Raw genomic sequence first — 19,432 nt, forward strand, 5'->3', positions numbered from 1 at the left:
ACATTTCATCCATGTTGAATGACGCCACAGCAAAGTAAAAAGTGCTGGAATGATACCCAACACCATACTGTCAATCCCATATCCATGGTGCTTTTAAAAAAAAATTGATCCAAACTTTAAAAAGCTTTTATTGTGTATTTCTGCCATCAAGATGAGAAAGGCACTCATGTAGTCTCACAAAGGGAATGCACATGTATTATATATACATGGAGTTGTAGATAGAAAGATGCTGAAGAAGTGGTATATTAGAGACAGACACTATAGTTCTGACAATTTTGTTTATTTTCAAAAAATATTTCAGTAGTAGGTTATAAAAAAAAAATACAATGCTTAAGGCGACCATACACTATACACTCTGATTGTACAATCTTCTTTAGATCCAACATCAACTATGTGGCATGTAAAGGCCTGTCTGATTTGATGGCAAGTAAACGGGTTGTTTTGGTGTGTCCTACTACATCGCTTTGGTAAATCTAAAAGGAGATTGTACAATCAGATTGTATAGTGTATGGACAGCTTTACACAAAAAGTATGCACAGGAATGATGTCAAAGCAAATGACTTGAAAAAAGCATAAATATACAGTCATAACATTGTATGCTGATGTGAAGATGAAAATTATTCATTCTCTTAAAAAGATTTCGAATGTTTCTCATGCTATGTAGAAATGCAAAACATCTAATAAAAATTAAAGTACCAACATTTAGCATTCATAGGCCAGTATAAAGAGTATGTTTGCTAAAGTTAAATTTCTTTGCAAGAAATCCAGCAATACCGATTGGAATGGTGGTTGATACATTAGAGAATGGTGGTACAGAATGTTTCAGTCAAATTCATTAATTTACCCCATAAACATATGGTTTAGGGATAACTCCAGTAATGTATAAATGTGCAGGCTTATAAGGGGTCACGTCCAACAAGGTGTAGGCTACCTAGTGGACTTCTCTTTCATTTACACGTTTACAGAGTGCTGGGAGTATAGTTATCGCCAAACTTCTGGTCTCTTACCTTCTCGCCCTGTCCAATCAGAGAGCACTTTATTCTATGTGAACCCATTCACAAATACATTCTGCGATTATGCAGCAGAATGGAGGGGAGCTAAGTAGAGACGTGTTTACTGTCATGGCGCTGCGAGTATAGTGATCGCTATACTCCTGGAAGAGTCCATGAGGTGGCTTATACCTCCTTGGACTTGACCCCTTACAAACCAGCACATTTTATGAGTGTATACATTTCTGGAGTTCTTCTATTTCCACAAATCTAATAGAAATCCTCATCTCCTTTCTCTGCAGATGTGTTCTGTATTTGTTGTTGTTTCTTATAAAGGTCAGCAACCTGAAATGAAAACAAAATATTCAAATGTTACTTTTCAAAGACAAGCCAGTTCACATTAAAGTAGTTAAAAAATGCACAGGAAGCAGTCTACTGAAAAGAGTACAGGGCTGATCTCTGGATGAAAGCAGTGGTTCAACACTCTCCTGCCAAATGAGAGCTAAAGCAATGCAAATCGGGGACATGTCAGACTGCAGCAGAGACCGCTACTCTTACAGACCATTAACTAATTTTTGTCAGCACAGCAAATATAGTCCTCTACTTTAAAACCAAACCCCAAATAGAAAACTGTACAGTCACAGTCCTGCAAGTGTTACTTCATTTTAAAGAGAGAGAAAACAGGTCCCGTACCCTTGCAGACAGGGCTGTGCCATGTAGCAGAGCAAGTAAAAATCGCATAACTGTCTGACATGTAGCTTTTCTAATCTCCCATTAAACTCAACACCAGAGTGGAGGTGAGAAGTTTTAAATAGAGACAACCCTTCAATTGCACAGAACTATAACAACGGGGAGCTGTGGAAGGACATTGGGGAGGGAGGGAGAGGGGGGAAGAGAGAGAGAGAGAGAGGGAGAGAGGGGGAGAGAGGGAGAGAGAGAGGGAGAGAGAGAGAGAGAGAGAGAGAGAGAGAGAGAGAGAGAGAGAGAGAGAGGGAGAGAGAGAGGGAGAGAGGGGGAGAGAGGGAGAGAGAGAGAGAGGGGGAGGGAGAGAGGGGGAGAGAGAGAGAGAGAGAGAGAGAGAGAGAGAGAGAGAGAGAGAGAGCGAGAGAGAGCGAGAGAGAGCGAGAGAGAGCGCGCGAGGGGGGGGGGGGGGAGAGCGAGGGGGGGGGAGGGAGAGAGCGAGGGGGGGGAGGGAGAGAGCGAGGGGAGAGAGAGAGAGAGAGAGAGAGAGAGAGAGAGAGAGAGAGAGAGAGAGCGCGAGGGGGGGGAGGGAGAGAGCGAGGGGGGGGAGGGAGAGAGCGAGGGGGGGGAGGGAGAGAGCGAGGGGGGGGGGAGGGAGAGAGCGAGGGGGGGGAGGGAGAGAGCGAGGGGGGGGAGGGAGAGAGCGAGGGGGGGGGAGGGAGAGAGCGAGGGGGAGGGAGAGAGCGAGGGGGAGGGAGGGAGAGAGCGAGGGGGAGGGAGGGAGAGAGCGGGGGGGGAGGGAGGGAGAGAGAGAGCGGGGGGGGAGGGAGGGAGAGAGCGGGGGGGAGGGAGGGAGAGAGCGAGAAAGAGAAAGAGAAAGAGAGAGAGAGAAAGAGAGAGATTAGAACGCCACAAAGAGGCATATAATCGTGAAGTGGAAGGAAAAGGATAAAAGGTTTTCCAAATTTTTTACAAATAAATATCTGAAAAGTGTGGTGTGCATTTGTATTCAGCCCCCCGGAGTCAATACTTTGTAGAACCATATTTCGCTGCAATTACAGCTGCAAGAATTTTGGGGGATGTCTTTACGAGCTTCTAAAAAGTGACATGATTCTTTGCAAAATAGATCAAGTTCTGTCAGATTGGATGGAGAGTGTCTGAAGAGCAATTTTCATGTCTTGCCACAGATTCTCAATTGGATTTAGGTCTGGACTTTGACTGGGCGATTCCAAAACATTAATATGCTTTGATCTAAGCCATTTCATTGTAGCTCGGGCTGTATGTTTGGGGTCATTGTCCTGCTGGAAAGTGAATCAAGTCTTTTGCAGACTAACAGGTTTTCTTCTAAGATTGCCCTGTTGGCTCCATCCATCTTCCCATCAACTCTGACCAGCTTCCTTGTCCCTGTTGAAGAAAATAATCCCAACATCATGCTTCCACCACCATGTTTCACAGTGGGGATGGTATGTTCAGGGCAATGTGTAGCGTTAGCTTTCCACCACATAGCATTTTGCTTTTAGGCCAAAAAGTTACATTTTGGTCTCATTTGACCAGAGCACCTTCCTCCGCATGTTTGTCGTGTCCCTTACATTGCTTCTCGCAAACTGCAAACAGGACTTATTATGGCTTTCTTTGGTTTTCCTTGTCAAACATATTAATTAGGACAATGCATTCAACTGAATGACTAGAAATCTGTTTTTAAACAGATATGATCTGTGATGCTGAAATAAAGATACCAGTCAGACACAGGAGCGAGGGAAAATACGGAATATAGAGACAAAGAAACACCAGAGGAAGTCGCATACATGGGTAGTTTACAGTACCTGAGTACTATTTGTTGCCTCTTCTGGTTTTTTATCTTCTCGAATTCGGAGGAAACGTGGGAAACGTAGTGAAATTCCCTTTTCATCTTCCACCTAAAAACAAAAAAAATGTAATCTCTTCCCACTAAAAATTCCTCAAAAATGACAACCGAATTTAGAATCTGCTTTACAAATTAACACAGTGCAAATACACATGGAGGCAATCAATTCCAGGGAAATATGCTGAATACATTAATTCTACAACAGTGAGCAGGAAAGTGTTAAATCTCTCTACTAATGTCATCTGACTGGAAGGGCCCTGCAGCTGCACTATAAGCTGCTGTCAACACATCAACAGCAATGTCATTCCAGGCCTTCATGTCCATGGAAGCAGAAGACATGAAATCAATTCTGACCAGGCCAAACTTTTATTTGTTTTTTTTTAACTTACAAAAGTTTTTTTTATGTTTTACAAATCTAAAAATGTAGTACAGCTAGTTAAGCAACGGGTACTGTACAGTAATAATGTTCTAGTCAAAGAACACAGATAAACCAAGCTGCCGGTAAGCCACCCTCTACATATCCTATTTCCATCACATGCAAACTTTATATAACAAAACAGGTTTGCTGTTCCACATGTCATACTCGGATGTAACCCTGTGTCACATGTCATACTCAGATGTAACCCTGTGTTGCATATACTCAGATGTAACACTGTTAACAATGACTCTAAAGATACAGCTAGGTTTTTAATACCCCAGTATGAAATCAGAAAAATCAGTACAAAATAGAGTGAATAACATCAAGTGAATACATTTCAAGAGGCACTTTGCATCATCCAGCCAATATATTTTAGTAAATCTTTGGGGCAAGCCCCTGCGAGTAGATACATTTCTTTGAGGGGGAGGAATAGTAGCATTGATGTTAGTAATCCTGTATTCTTTCATTGGTGGTAATACATGTAGCATCCTCCCTGCTAGGTTGAGTTAGGTTAGGCAAATTTAGCTCTAGGAATTATGCTGTGGTCAACAAAGCAGCATGTGATTGCTTTAGTCTGCTCTGCAAGCTTCTAGAATATAATGGGTGGGAGAGTCAATTGAGCAGCCTGAATATTTATGCAGCGTCAACCAATCCTGGGGGAAGCTGCCCAGATGGTAGCTGGGAAGGGGCATAAATAGTCTGGAGACTGGGAGAGATGGGTTCTTCACCAGGAGGAGAGATTCCCTACCAGAAGGGCCGCTTCCTTTCCTGGCAGTTCAACTGAAGATTCTGCTTGTATCATTGAGGTCCCAGCTGTGCAAAGCTGTGGGGCCTATCTTGCAGCAAATTGCTTTGAAGACAAGAGAATGGTTTAACTAGGGATTCCAGTCTGGAAGATTCACCGAGGAGACTGTCTACCTGAGCCTGGATGGAGACATCCAAGTCCCAGGGACACCGAGTACAAACCTGAGAGAAGGATTCTAGTGACTGTTGTAAGCACCACCATGTGTCAGCAAAACTTCAGTGTGAACACACCACCACCAAACTGAAAGCCGCTTACCAGAACCACCCAAACATTAGGCATGTAGACAGATTCTATTCAATGGGCTCCACATCAGATTAGCATCAGATTGGGGAGGGATCCAGGGAGCAGATCTCAAATTGCACCACATCGATGATTGAACATATCCTCTGTATATAAATAAAAACGGACCATAGCGCGACACCTTACGAAATATTTAATTAAAATGCATAAGACATGTACTTACAAACATCTCATGATTAAAAGCGTGTATGTATGCCGGCCGGCAATAGGAGCCCCTCCTCCCCCAGACGGAACGCGGCGACGTCAGCGCGCGCCCTCCCAGACGACGCCCCGTCACCAACAGACGCTCTCAATCCCCATTGAGAGTGTCTGTTGGTGACGGGGCGTCGTCTGGGAGGGCGCGCACTGACGTCGCCGCGTTCCGTCTGGGGGAGGAGGGGCTCCTATTGCCGGCCGGCATACATACAAACATCTCATGATTAAAAGAGTGTAAGTACATGTCTTATGCATTTTTATTAAATATTTTGTAAGGTATCGCGCTATGGTCCGTTTTTATTTATATACCGAGGATATGTTCAATTATCGATGTGGTGCAATTTGAGATCTGATCCCTCCCCAGTCTGATGCTAATCTGATGTGGAGCCCATTGAATAGAATCTGTCTACATGCCTAATGTTTGGGTGGTTCTGGTAAGCGGCTTTCAGTTTGGTGGTGGTGTGTTCACACTGAAGTTTTGCTGACACATGGTGGTGCTGCTACAAACTTTATTGGACTGAATGTGCTTTTATTCATATTATCTATTATCATTGCTTTTTACCAGCCCGATATCTGGTTTTCTACTTGGCGCAGTTTACTTTTATATTGGACTTTATATGCTTATCACATTTCTTCTGCTGCCTTGACGCATATATATTTAGAAAGTTTTTGACAAGCGCAGTTTTTTTCTCCCTCTAGTGACTGTTGTGGCTGGTAGCCCCTGGTACACAAACATTAAGGCTTGCCTGGCCAGGAATATAGCTGGTGATGCCCCAGTGCTGTCCACTTTATGTTCTACTGCTGAAGTGGACTGTTCTAAGAAGTGTTCTGGAGTTTGCCACAGCTTCCCTAAGAACCCATTTAAGTTACTCTGCAATAAACTTTAAAAGGCAACCCCTAGGCTGTTTACTGAGCCAGAGGAGTGAATATTGCCATTTGCCTGGCTGCCACTGCACTAGTGGGAAAAGAACCCAACAAATTACATGTGGGGGCTCAGTCCTGGATTTCCCTCTCCTTGTGTAAGCAGCATTGTTACTGGCACCCAGTGAGAAACTAAGTGCATTTTTTGCAGATGCCCAAGCATCCTTCTGATAGAACATGAAGACGGTGTGGGCAGAAGATAAAAGGCACAAAGAGAATTTTCTGCCCTATTGGAATGAGGCTAGAACATTTCACCAACATGTGGAAAATTCACAGAGTGATGGAGGAACTGGAGACGAGGGTACCATTATAAGGGCCCCTTCAGAAAAACAAACCAAGAACCTGATTAACTAAAAGAACCTGTGGTATTCAAATACACGGTCTCAAAGCTCTCACCATATCCAAATAGAGATCAACGTGCAAAGAAAAATGCTGTTTTTTTTTTGGGGGGGGGGGGGGGCACATGGTTGGGTATTCTTTTTAAAGTGAAGGTACACCACATTCATTAACCTCTGGGGAAAATTTCCTTGTAGAGTGTAACTTCTCAAAGTGAACAGTCTATATGCAAATCAACCCCATTGTGTGCAGGCAGCATATACAACCCTCAGTAAGAATCTACAGATTATTGCCGGTGCATTGCCATGAAATGTGATTTGCCATGAAATGTGATGGTCCGCCTCCATCACATCCCATTGGCTCACTCATGTCATGTGACATAGACACGTCATCAGTCTCAGCTAGGCTATCATAGGGAGAGGATCTCCTCTCTGTGATAGGTGAAGCTGCACGGAGCTCGTATATACTGTTAGGAAGGAGAAGCCAGTGTGATATGCACAGCTCTGTGAGGAGCAGCCTGTGTGCAGTGAGTGCTGAAGCTGCATGGAGCTGTAGTAGTAAATTTAGCTTACTCGCGCACCCAGGGAGGTCAGTCCCCGTGCAGCTCTTCAAAGGGCTAAGAGAGAGGAGAGAGGGGCAGGCAGATGGGAGGCTGCTCCATTATACAGGCTGCCCATGGTGTGTGTGTGTGTGTGTGTGCTGCTGGCCACACAGCCTGAGAGCAGCCTATAGCTGTGTGTGAGATCATTGTTTCTATACATTGTTACACCAGCAATGCACTCACTGCACACAGGCTGCTCCTCACAGAGCTGTGCATATCACACTGCCTTCTCCTTCCTAACAGTATATACAAGCTCCATGCAGATAGCCTAGCTGAGACTGATGACGTTTCTATATGTCACGTGACATGAGTGAGCCAATGGGATGTGATGGAGGCGGACCATCACATTTCATGGCAAATCACATTTAATGGCAATGCACCGGCAGCAGCACCTGGCCGTGTGAATATGGTCCTAATCCTCAACATAGGTGGCTGCTAGTCAGCTCATGCAGGAAATTCAGAGCTGCAAAGCAATAAGGCTTATCAAAATGATATGAAAGTGCATTTTTTGACACTACCAAAAAAAAGGTTACAGTTGACCTGCACTGCATGTGCCTGTTGACTTACAAAAGGGCTGAACAGCTTCAACTCAAAAAATGTAGACCTACCTTTCACATATATCAAGGGTATGGAATTAAAACGTTCAGAGGTCTGGTCAGAAAAACTTTCTTCCAGCGGAGGTCCAAATGTCAGGATCATGACTCAGAATCTTCACATCACCCCTTCACATTAGTGCAGTGTTGCCAACCATCAGCATTTTTACTGTCAGCCAGTAAGAAATGGGCACTTTACTCTTGCCAGTAAGGAGGAAAAAGCCGCTAGTAAAAAATATGGCTGTGACACTCGGATCGGAAATTCGCATGAGCAGTTCGGGACCTGAGGCTGCGGAGACCATTCGAGTGCCTTCTACAGTGTGTTCAGCCAGTATCGGCAGGGGCTTGGACTGGTGGAGGTGATGCATTAGAGTGTCATGCAATGTCATGGTACAAGAAATCCAAGTGAAGCGGTACAAGCAAGCCAGAAGCAGGACTGTTAGTGCTGTTTGTGGAGTGGAGGGACCACCTTTTGTGGAGAGAGACTGTCACTCAGGAGGGTGATCTCTGCTGCTGTACACTGCTATACAGTGTCACTGTGAGAGTCAATTTCATGTGTGTGTGCCAGCCCATTTCTAATTTTTTGCCCTCCTGAGTCTTGTCCCCGAGCTACTTACTTACTATATCAAAAATAAAAGAATTATGTTTTTTGCCTTAATATCTAACTTAAATCACATTTCTAATTGCACTTGTACTTATTTGTAGCCTAAATACTAAAATTCGTACTTTAAAATTAAAATGTTGTAACTTTTGGAAATGCCAGTAAAAACTTGGCTGTGTCAGTAAATTTCAGGTGTTGTGTCCGTAAATTTCAATCTGGTAGGTTGGCAACACTGCATTAGTGTCCTCAGTCCTTCCTTCACATTCTAACCCTTTTTTACACACACGCGCGGAAAAACGAGCTGCAACGCCAGGAAAGGGCGGCTGTAAAAACGTGCTTTTAGTAGTTTTTCTTATTATTAGCGTTAATGCGGGTTTAGCCATACTAGCTTTTAGCAGCGTTTATCTGCCTCTATTCAAAATCAATGGTTCCCTATGGGAGATCATTGATTTGAATAGAAGTCGCACCAGAAGTCAGATCACGATGCTCTGACTTGCGGAGTGGCTTGTGTGCTGAGGATTTTAAGGGGAACCCCCACGCCCAAATAAAATGGTGTGGGGTCCCTTTCAAGATCCATACCAGACCTTTATCCGAGCATGCAGCCAGGCAGGTCAGGAGGGGAGGGGGGGGGGGGGGGGGACGAGCGAGCCCCCCAACCCCCCACTACTGGACCATATCAGGCCACATGCCCTCAACATGGGGGGGCGTTTTGGAGCAGGCTGCCCTCACCCCAAGGCACCTTATTCATATGTGGATTGTGACGAGGGCCTCCTCCCGACAACCCTGGCCGGTGGTTGTCGGGGGTCTGCAGGTGGTGTGTGCATGAGGCCATAGAAAGGTGGAAAGGTGTTTTTAAGCTGCCAAAAAATAAACGCTTGACACTCTTAAAAGTGACTGTAAATGCCCCGTGTGCATGAGGCCTAAGTGGTGAAGCTGCAACGGTTGGGATAAAACAGTTACTGAGTCCAGGCCTGAATCGCTATTTAGTGATGACTGACATATACATTTATCTTTCCTTATGCAAACTAAACAAAATACATACCAGTCCCACTGCAGCTTTATGAACTGGAGAGATTGAAAGATCTGCACATTTCACTTCCCAAACTTGCACAGGCTCAAACCAATGGTCTGGCTGTGTTGCACTGTCCCATCGGTAGTAACTGCGTGGTCCATCAATGACCCTGTCCTACAACGAAGATTTATGGAGGAATGGTGTTATAATATGTGCAGTAAATGATCTCTAAAAACATTTACAAAAACTGTACTTGGTTGCTTCCCCTTAGTGACGTCTAGAAAAGCATCCCATTATTTTATATGTTGGATTACCTTTAGGAAATTGTAGTGGTTTTCCAGATCCTCATCTGTAAACCCTGTTCCAATCTAAAACAAAACAAAAAAAAAAAAAAAAGCATGATAATTAGTACAGTCATAATAAACACAACAAAGCTCAAATACAAATGCATAAGTAGAATTTAAATCTCATAAAGTAAACCTATGCCAAATAAAATAAGACAACACTATTTTTAACTTGGATTTTGAAATTGAAGTCCAGGCAAATGGTTAAATATGGAAGACAATTAAAACATGGGAAGAGGCCATTTTATTTACCAAAGGATTTGTATTTTTGTCTATTCAGTTCTAAAACTTACAAATATAAAAAGTTAGGACCATCAACTCACTATTGTTTTACCACTACACTTGGTAATTAAACATACCAATGTAGTAGCCCTTAGTCCGCAGACTCGCCTAATTAAATGGTGCGGTCTCCGTGCCTATAATTGTTAACTTATGAAAAAATAGTACAAGGGGAAAGAACCCTCTGAAAAAAGGAGTCATTTCCAAGCCACCATCCAGATATCTCAGCCAAGATGGTTGCTGCCATGTTCAAGTAGTCAATTGCGCATCCAACTGAATTGAAAACCAATGAGAATTGGTGAAACATGTCAGATTTGAAACCACTACAGTGATGTTCTATGCGTCACGGATGACGCACCACTTCACGCTTGCGCGATTGACTATTTGAAGTCAGCAGCAACCATCTTGGCTGAGGCATCTGGACAGTGGCCTGGAAGGTCCTACAACACTACAGTGTGAAACAGTGGCTACTTAGTGAGGCTCCCTGGATCTTGCATGGCAATGGGGCACACTGTATGACACTATATGGTTCCACTACATTGAAGTGAACCTCCTGGAAATACACAGCACATATGCCTGAAGCTCTGATACTACTGCCCATCACGGTCGGGTAAGCGGACCACTGGTCCTCCTCGACTCTGTTTACCTCATCCTGTATATGCCTACTTTGACCTGCAGTTATCTACTTACAGCTGTACATCAGTGGAATCCCCTCTGAGCTTATCCTGCACCGTTTGGTTCACTTTGTACTTGGCTCTTTGAACTATTAACTGTAGCTATATGCCAGCCTCTAATATCCGATATAACACGAGTATATAGTTCAGCCAACCTACTTAGCAATCTCCTGGGACCACTTCCAAGTGCCATTCAACCACATAATACCCACCTATCCCCCAGCTGGGGGTTCAACTATCCTAATGCCGCGTACAGACGGTCGTTTTTTGTGATGAAACAAAACGACGTTTTATGTGATGAAAAAAAACGACGTTTTTGAAACTTTATTTTCAAAAACGACGTTGCCTACACACCACCGTTTTTCAAAATGCTCTAGCAAAGCGCGGTTACGTTCAGCACGTACGACGGCACTCTGTTCCATTGAAGCTCGCTTAATAACTTGCTTCTGAGCATGCGCGGGTTTAAAAACTGTTTTGCCCACACACGATCATTTTAATTGACACAAAAAACGACGTTTTGAAAAACGACACAAAAAAATTCGAGCATGTTTGAATTTTTTTTTGTCGTTTTTCAGAAGACATAAAACGACGTTTTCCCCACACACGGTCATTTAAAATGACGTTTTCAAAAACGTCGTTTTTTTTCATCACAAAAAACGACCGTCTGTACGCGGCATAAGTGGTAGAATGGACACATATCTTTAGGGTGAAACTTTACCGGGATCTGTAGTCCAGCCTAGTGCCACCATTTGCACTCTATCTTGCAATATGTCTGGGTAATTGGTGTGTGTATGTTTGTTCCAAGTGTGATGCAGCTGCTCTTAATCAGACAACGTTGCATACATCTCAAGGCTTCCGGGAGCCGCGGGCTCCCTGACTCCCACGAGTGCAGGGCGACCTCCCGGCAGAGGACGGGAACAGCCCATACTGCTGTCCCCATTCTACTTTGGCTGCTGCATGGGCAAGGGTACTTTTTTCTTGGTCCGGTCAATTTAGCAGTGGGCGGAGGCAGTGGCGTTGTTATGAAGGGGCGGGGGGGTGAGAGGGGTGAGACCTGTAAGCAGCGGCATCGCACAATCCGCACACCTTACTGAGCTGTGTCTCTCCCTCTCCGAAAGATTTCCCCTGGCTCTCTGCTCAGATGTGGGCTACTTGTGCTGCTTTTTCCGCTCTCAATTTGAACTCAGTTGTACAAGGACTACAAGGGGCAGCAAGCAAGTCCAATTCAGGAACTTACACTGGCTGCATTGAAAATATTTTATTGGACACACAAGATTTAAATATCCGTCTTTCATATCTTTAAGCATTCGGGCTTTCAAGCTGCGTTTTTGGCCCTAGCTGAACTACCCAATGAGTCACTGATCTACAATGAGCATGCAGCAAATAAAGCTGGAATGTACATCCTGCACATTAATTCTTGATCAAAGAACCATTAGGTAGTGAAACTATAATGAGCATGGTAGCCCTGCTATAGTACTTAATTTTTTAAAATAAAAAGGAAAAGTGCAGCACAATATTAACCAAATAAATAAATACTAATAAATGTGCAAATCGGTATCCAATAAAGATGAATATAAATGAATATATTAAGCATGTGTCAAGTGAAAAAAGTCCATAGTAATACACCAGTGTTGAAGAAATTACAAATTGTGACAATCCCTCCACCATAGGTCTCTCTAGGTACTCGCACCTTCCGGCATGGACCCCTAAATCACCAGGAAGTCATGCAAGCACATAAACCAAAGATCAGATGCCTCAGAGTGAATCCTCCAAATATTGCTTAGAACTCCAAAGAAAACAATCTCCCTAAAGCTCAGCAGGCAATGCAGGAATGCAAAAAATAAATAAAAAGGTAGAATCTAAGTGCTCTCCGTTTTGAATAAAAATGAGCATTTATTTAACCACTTCCATACCGGGCCTATTTTGGCACTTCTCTCCTACATGCAAAAATATTTTTTTTGCTCGAAAATTACACAGAATCCCACAAACACTATATATGTTTTTTTAGCAGACACCCTATGGAATAGAATGGCAGTCATTGCAACTTTTTATCTCGCACGGTATTTGCGCAATCATTTTTCAAACAACTTTTTTTGAGGGAAAAAAACGGTTTCATGAATTAAAAAAACAGTAAAGTTAGTCCAATTTTTTTGTACAATGTGAAAGATGAAGTTACGCTGAGTAAATAGATACCCAACATGTCACACTTTAAAATTGCGCACACACATGGAATGGCGCCAAACTTCAGTACTTAAAAATCTCCATAGGCGTTGCTCAATTTTTTTTTACAGGTTACCAGTTTAGAGTTACAGGGGAGGTCTAGTGCTAGAATTATTGCTGGCGCTCTAACGCACGCGGCGATACCTCACATGTGTGGTTTGAACGGTGTTTACATATGTGGGCGGGACTTGCGTGTGTGTTCGCTTCTATGCCCGAGCTACCGTGAATAGGGCATTTAAAAAATTATTTTCAAAATTTTTTTACATCTCTCCTCCAGGCTGGAAAGCATGAGATCCTGACAAAAAAATCACGGATCTCATGCTTTCATCCGCAATTGCGGCTTGCTTTACATTCCGGGAACCTGGGTGTGATGTCATAACGACGATCATAGAGATGACTGGTGACCATCTGGTCACCAGTCATAACGACGATCATAGAGATGACTGGTGACCATCTGGTCACCAGTCATCTCTATGCCTCCCATCCGGCGGCAGATCGTTTCTACGCGTCTCTGATGGCACGGGAGAGCCCGGAGAAGCACCGGATGGCGGCGGGACGTCCCCTCACGTCGCCTATAAGAACGATCAAGCGACAGAACTGCCGCTATGATTGTTCTTATAGTGCACAGGATCGCCAGCTGAAGAGATGGATATCTGAATGATGCCTGTAGCTGCAGGCATCTTTCAGATATCCCCACTGAAAATACAAGACGTCATATGACGTCCAGCTGTAGGGAAGTGGTTAAAATAGCACAGGCTACTCACATAGCGGCCGAAACCAAACAGCATGTAGTATTCACATAAGGACTGTAGATAGCAGCGGGTGACGTCATATGTAGCTACCTTACCCGTACACGTTACGTTCTGGACGGAACTTCCTCAGCGGGGCGGCAGCTACGTATGAGCACGCCCTGCTGAGGAAGTTCAGTCCAGAACGTAACGCGTACGGGTGAGGCAGCTATGTATGACGTCACCCGCTGCTATCTACAGTCCTTATGTGAATACTACATGCTGTTTGGCTTCGGCCGCCATGCGAGTAGCCTGTGCTATTTTAAATAAATGCTCGTTTTTATTTAAAACGGAGAGCAGTTAGATTCTTCCTTTATTTATTTTGCATACCTGCATTGCCTGCTGAGCTTTAGGGAGATTGTTTTCTTTGGAGTTCTAAGCAATATTTGGAGGATTCACTCTGAGGCATCTGATCTTTGGTTTACCTGCTTGCATGACTTCCTGGTGATTCAGGGGTCCATGCCGGAAGGTGAGAGTACCTAGAGAGACCTATGGTGGAGGGATTGTCACAATTTGTGATTTCTTCAACACTGGTGGATTACTATGGACTTTTTTCACTTGACACATGCTTAATATATTCATCTTTATTGGATACCGATTTGTAAATTTGTTAGTATTTATTTGGTTAATATCGCGCTGCACTTTTCATTTTTATATGCTTTGTCACTAGAATTTTGTGTTAATTCTATAGTGTTCAGCTTGCATACGGGGGTTTTGGTGAATAATATTTTTTTGCGCTGATTGCACTTTTTTGCTTGTTATCACTTAATTTTTTAGGCCTCACAAATTTATTTTAAAAGAATACTTTATGTAAATACATCTTTTAAACCATTTAAGGACCCCCCTACCGACGATATACGTCGGCAGAATGGCACGGCTGGGCACAGGTACGTTGCCTTTAGGAGCCCAGCCATGGGTGGCGCACGTGACCGGGTCCGAAGCTCTTTGACCGAGGAACCCGTGGACCCGATCGCCACTGGTGTCCCGCGATCGGTCACAGGAGCTGAAGAACGGGGAGAGGTGTGTGTAAACACACCTTCCCCGTTCTGTGTGGCAGTGACACGGATCGTCTGTTCCCTGATATAGGGAACGACGATCAGTGATATTACACATACACCTACGCCCCCCTACAGTAAGAATCACTCCCTTAGGGCACACTAAACCCCTTAGCGCCCCCTAGTGGTTAACTCCTTCACTGCCATTTTCAGTAATCAGTGCATTTTTATAGCACTTTTCGCTGTGAAGTTGACAATGGTTCCAAAAATGTGTCAAAAGTGTCCGATGTGTCCGCCATGTTACAGTCACGAAAAAAAACAAAAACGCTGATCGCCGCCATTACTAGTAAAAAAAAAATAATAATAAAAATGCCATAAAACGATCCCCTATTTTGTAAACGCTATAACTTTTGCGCAAACCAAACGCTTATTGCGATTTTTTAATCAAAAATATGTAGAAGAATACGTATCGGCCTAAATTGAGGAAAAAATATGTTTTATATATATATTTTTGGGGATATTTATTATAGAAAAAAGTAAAAAATTGTTTTTTTTTTCCAAATTGTCGCTCTATTTTTGTTTATAGCGCAAAAAATAAAAACCACATGGGTGATAAAATACCACCAAAAGAAAGCTCTATTTGTGGGGGGAAAAAAAGGACGCCAATTTTGTTTAAGAGCCACATTGCACAATTGTCAGTTAAAGCGACGCAGTGCCGAATCGCAAAAAATGGCTAGGTCCTTTACCTGCATAATGGTCCGGGTATTAAGTGGTTAAAGTTACCTCCCCAATCTACCATCACCACTTTAAAGGTTTTAATTTTTTTTTTATGTCCATGTTTCTGCCAAACCTAGGCTGCACAGCCCATAAGTTGCCAACACATTAAATGTAAACTTTCCCTGCCAGTCAATTACTTCTTTTGCACATGCATAAAAAAATCCAGTTAATTCCTATTGAAAGGTCATCTATCCTTGGGATACATAAGAGTTGGCTTATCTTTAGTAACGAGTGGGATTTTTCCACAATACAGAGTAAGATACCTTTGAATACAGTAAGCTGCCCTTAGCTGACTTCTAGAAACAGTAATATTTCCAGGGTAGAAAGGTCACCATAAATAATGCAACTCAGGAAATATCACTGCTTCTTGGAGTTGGGTAATAGCAGCTTCTAGTACTGGATCGTAGCCATGGATCCCTTCAAGACATTTGATAAAATAAGCACAACTTTGAACATTTGAAACGCTTATGTTATTAGATATATACAGTTTTACTGGTCGGCAGATTTATTTTTAAAATGTGGCATAGATCATGTTTGGTGATTAGTCTCAAGTTCCTCACACAGAAGTCATTTAACATTAGAAATTACCAGTCCCAATTTTAAGGGTATCTAAACAACAGAAGCTTAGCTTTTATTAACATTCACTACACTAGGGCTCTATAAATCAATTCCTGTGCCCTGTACTGTATTATAAAGATACATTTTCCTGGAAGGTTTCCCAATAGGGATAAAAGCAGAATTTTTTTATAGTACATCTTCTTGCAATCCCTTTAACCACTTAAGGACCGGACCTTTAGGCAGCTAAATGACCCAAGGGGTTTTTACAATTCGGCACCGCGTCGCTTTAACAGACAATTGCGCAGTCGTGCGACGTGGCTCCCAAACAAAATTGGCGTCCTTTTTCCCCACAATTAGAGCTTTCTTTTGGTGGTATTTGATCACCTCTGCGGTTTTTATTTTTTGCGCTATAAACAAAAATAGAGCGACAATTTTTAAAAAAATGCAATATTTTTTACTTTTTGCTATAATAAATATCCACCAAAAACATATCTAAAAAAATGTTTTCCCTCAGTTTAGGCCGATACGTATTCGTTTACCTATTTTTGGCGTTTATCGATTGGTTTGCGCCAAATTTATAGCGTTTACAAAATAGGGGATAGTTTTATTGCATTTTTATGATTTTTTTTTTTTTTACTACTAATGGCGGCAATCAGCGATTTTTTTCGTGACTGCGACATTATGGCGGACACTTCGGACAATTTTGACACATTTTTGGGACAATTGTCATTTTCACAGCAAAAAATGCATTTAAATTGCATTCTTTATTGTGAAAATGACAGTTGCAGTTTGGGAGTTAACCACATGGGGCGCTGTAGGAGTTAGTGTTCACTTTGTGTGTGTTTACAACTGTAGGGGGGTGTGACTGTAGGACTGACGTCATCGATCGAGTCTCCCTTATATAAGGGATCACTCGATCGATACGCCGCCACAGTGAAGCACGGGGAAGCCGTGTTTACATACGGCTCTCCCCGTTCTTCAGCTCCGGGGAGCGATCCCGACGGAGCGGCTATAAACGAATAGCCGCGCCGTCATCCCGGATCGCTCCCCAAGGGGATCCCACCGCCGCATGTAGCGGGGGGGGGGGGGGTCCCGATCGGACCCACGTCTAGGCAGGCACGTACAGGTACGTTGATGTGCCTGTCCGTGCCATTCTGCCGACGTATATCTACATGAGGCGGTCGGGAAGTGGTTAACCACTTCCATACCGGGCACTTACGCCCCTTCCTGCCCAAGCCAATTTTCAGCTTTCAGCACTGTCACACTTTGAATGACAATTGCGCGGTCGTGCTACACTGTACCCAAACAATTTTTTTATCATTTTGTTCCCACAAATAGAGCTTTCTTTTGGTGGTATTTGATCACCTCTGCGGTTTTAATTTTTTGCGCTGTAAACAAAAGAAGAGTGACAATTTAAAAAAAAAAAACACTATTTTTTACTTTTTTATTTAATAAATATCACAATTTTTAAAAAAAAAAAACGTTTTTTTTCCTCAGTTTAGGCCGATATGTATTCTACATATTTTTGATTAAAAAAATCGCAATGATCATATATTGATTGGTTTGCGCAAAAGTTATAGCGTGTACAAAATAGCTGATAGATTTATGGCATTTTTATTTTATTAATTTTTTTACTAGTATTGGCGGCGATTTGCGATTTTTTTACTGTCACCGTGACATTGCGGCGAACACATCGGACACCTTTGACACGTTTTTGGCGCCATTCACATTTATACAGCGATTAATGCGATAAATATGCACTAATTACTGTATAAATGTGACTGGCATTCAAGGGGTTAACACTAGGGGGTGAGGGAGGGGTTAATATGTATACCTAAATTGTGTTCTAACTGTGGGGGAAGGGGGGTGACTGGGGGAGGTGACCGATCCATGTCCCTATGTACAAGGGACACAGATCGGTCTCCTCTCTCCCCTGACAGGACATGGAGCTCTGTGTTTACACACAGAGCTCCACGTCTTGTCCCTGTAGCCGCCGATTCCGAGTGCCTGGCGGACATCGCGACCGCCAGGCACGCGCATCGGCATCTCGGGGACGCAAGAATACAGGACGTCAATTGACGTCCTGTTGAATTTTCAGAAACACCTTGGAGCCGTCATTTGACGATGGCCCGGTACTCTAGTGGTTAAGGAAAACATGGGACAGGGTGCCAACCTGGGGAGAATAGCTGAGGAAAGAGTGTTGCCCCTCTATAACCGGGACGTGCCAGAGCAATCCTGTTATTTTAGAGAAAGCTGCAGAATATTGAGTTTGACTTTTCAAAATGAAATGAACATGATAAAGCTTATATGAGATTTTAATCATTTGGTTAATATACATTATAAAATTACATAGGAGTAACATTTGATTAAAGAAACAGAATCAGAAGAGTGAGTTGCTTTTCAGTGCAAGTTTAGAACAGGGCTGCACAAACAGCTGAGATTGCAACTTTAGTTATATGATTAAACTTGCATTATCTAAAGTTTCCCAGGTTAAAATTTGTTTTTAAAACAGAAAAGGTACATATTCAACAATATTAGACAAACCTTGCATATGGTTTGATATTCTTCACTCTCTTCATCATATGATGCCAGCAAAAAGCCTCCATATTTTCCAGTTCGCTTTCCTTTCCCGAAATAAGCACCAATAACAACCAGATCCAAAGTGTCTCCTACACCATCCAAGTAATCTTTCTTTAGCTAGAAAGGAAATAAGTTGACAGATAAAAGAAAACTTGAAATACAGTAGCATGAAGGTAGAAAATAGAATAATTATCTGCCGTTTCATAAGGCCCTATGCCCACTGGGAATTTAGCCACAGTGCATAAGGCTCCAGCGTTTAGATGTGGGCAAGAGAGATGAGTGCGTCGACCAGCCCCTCTGTCGGAAGCCTGAGAGAGAGAGACTGACTGCTGCTGAATGGCGGGCCCAATGGTACCCAGAGATGAATGCATGAAATGCAAGCTGTCTGCGTACTGAGCATTTGTCCCTGGGCGCATACTACCCTAAACACATGTACCCCTAGCAGCACCTTTTAGCACCGTCCAGCCACAGCAGCGGTCACCTTATCATAGCGCTGGACAGCACAAGTATGCCCTCTGCCCACCCCTAAATGCCAGAGCGCCTCATTCTCCATGTGCAGTGTACACAGGGCCTAATACTTACATTGTTACTGTTAATCTGTTCTACATCTTAAGGAAAGAGACAGACACTCCTGACATTTTTAATTGATGGTTTACCTGCAAAATTCCTTCTTGAAATACATCCCAGGACACAGAGTAGCTTCATATCCATTACAATAGGGTTATGCTGCCACCCTCAGGTGATTAGACACTGCCAAAAAAAGGACTGGAAATCCCCTCTTAGGCATAACCCCTCCCAGCTAGGCAAAGCTTTAGTAGTAAGATGAACCACAAAGAGGGTTCATGTGAAAAGTAAACCACAAATCACATTTTTTTTATTGTACATCCCAGGACAGAGTAAC

At 43.1% G+C, this 19,432-nt stretch overlaps 1 protein-coding gene across 4 annotated transcripts in view; it reads right to left on the minus strand.

The window, feature by feature from the left end:
* Positions 1-264: 264 nt before the first annotated feature.
* The window catches only part of LIG1 (DNA ligase 1), a 138,349-nt gene continuing 119,181 nt past the window's right edge, over positions 265-19,432 (minus strand). For all 4 annotated transcript variants that reach the window (XM_040325569.1, XM_040325568.1, XM_040325567.1 and 1 more), the window contains exons 24-28: positions 18,496-18,648; positions 9,631-9,684; positions 9,347-9,490; positions 3,494-3,586; positions 265-1,334 (exon numbers count right to left, since the gene is read on the minus strand). In XM_040325569.1, coding sequence (XP_040181503.1) covers positions 1,260-1,334; positions 3,494-3,586; positions 9,347-9,490; positions 9,631-9,684; positions 18,496-18,648 — 519 coding nt within the window. In that variant the 3' untranslated portion in view covers positions 265-1,259. The remainder of the gene's footprint in view (positions 1,335-3,493; positions 3,587-9,346; positions 9,491-9,630; positions 9,685-18,495; positions 18,649-19,432) is intronic.

The sequence above is a fragment of the Rana temporaria genome, chromosome 10 (assembly GCF_905171775.1).
Source record: "Rana temporaria chromosome 10, aRanTem1.1, whole genome shotgun sequence".
Classification (NCBI taxonomy): Eukaryota; Metazoa; Chordata; class Amphibia; order Anura; family Ranidae; genus Rana; species Rana temporaria.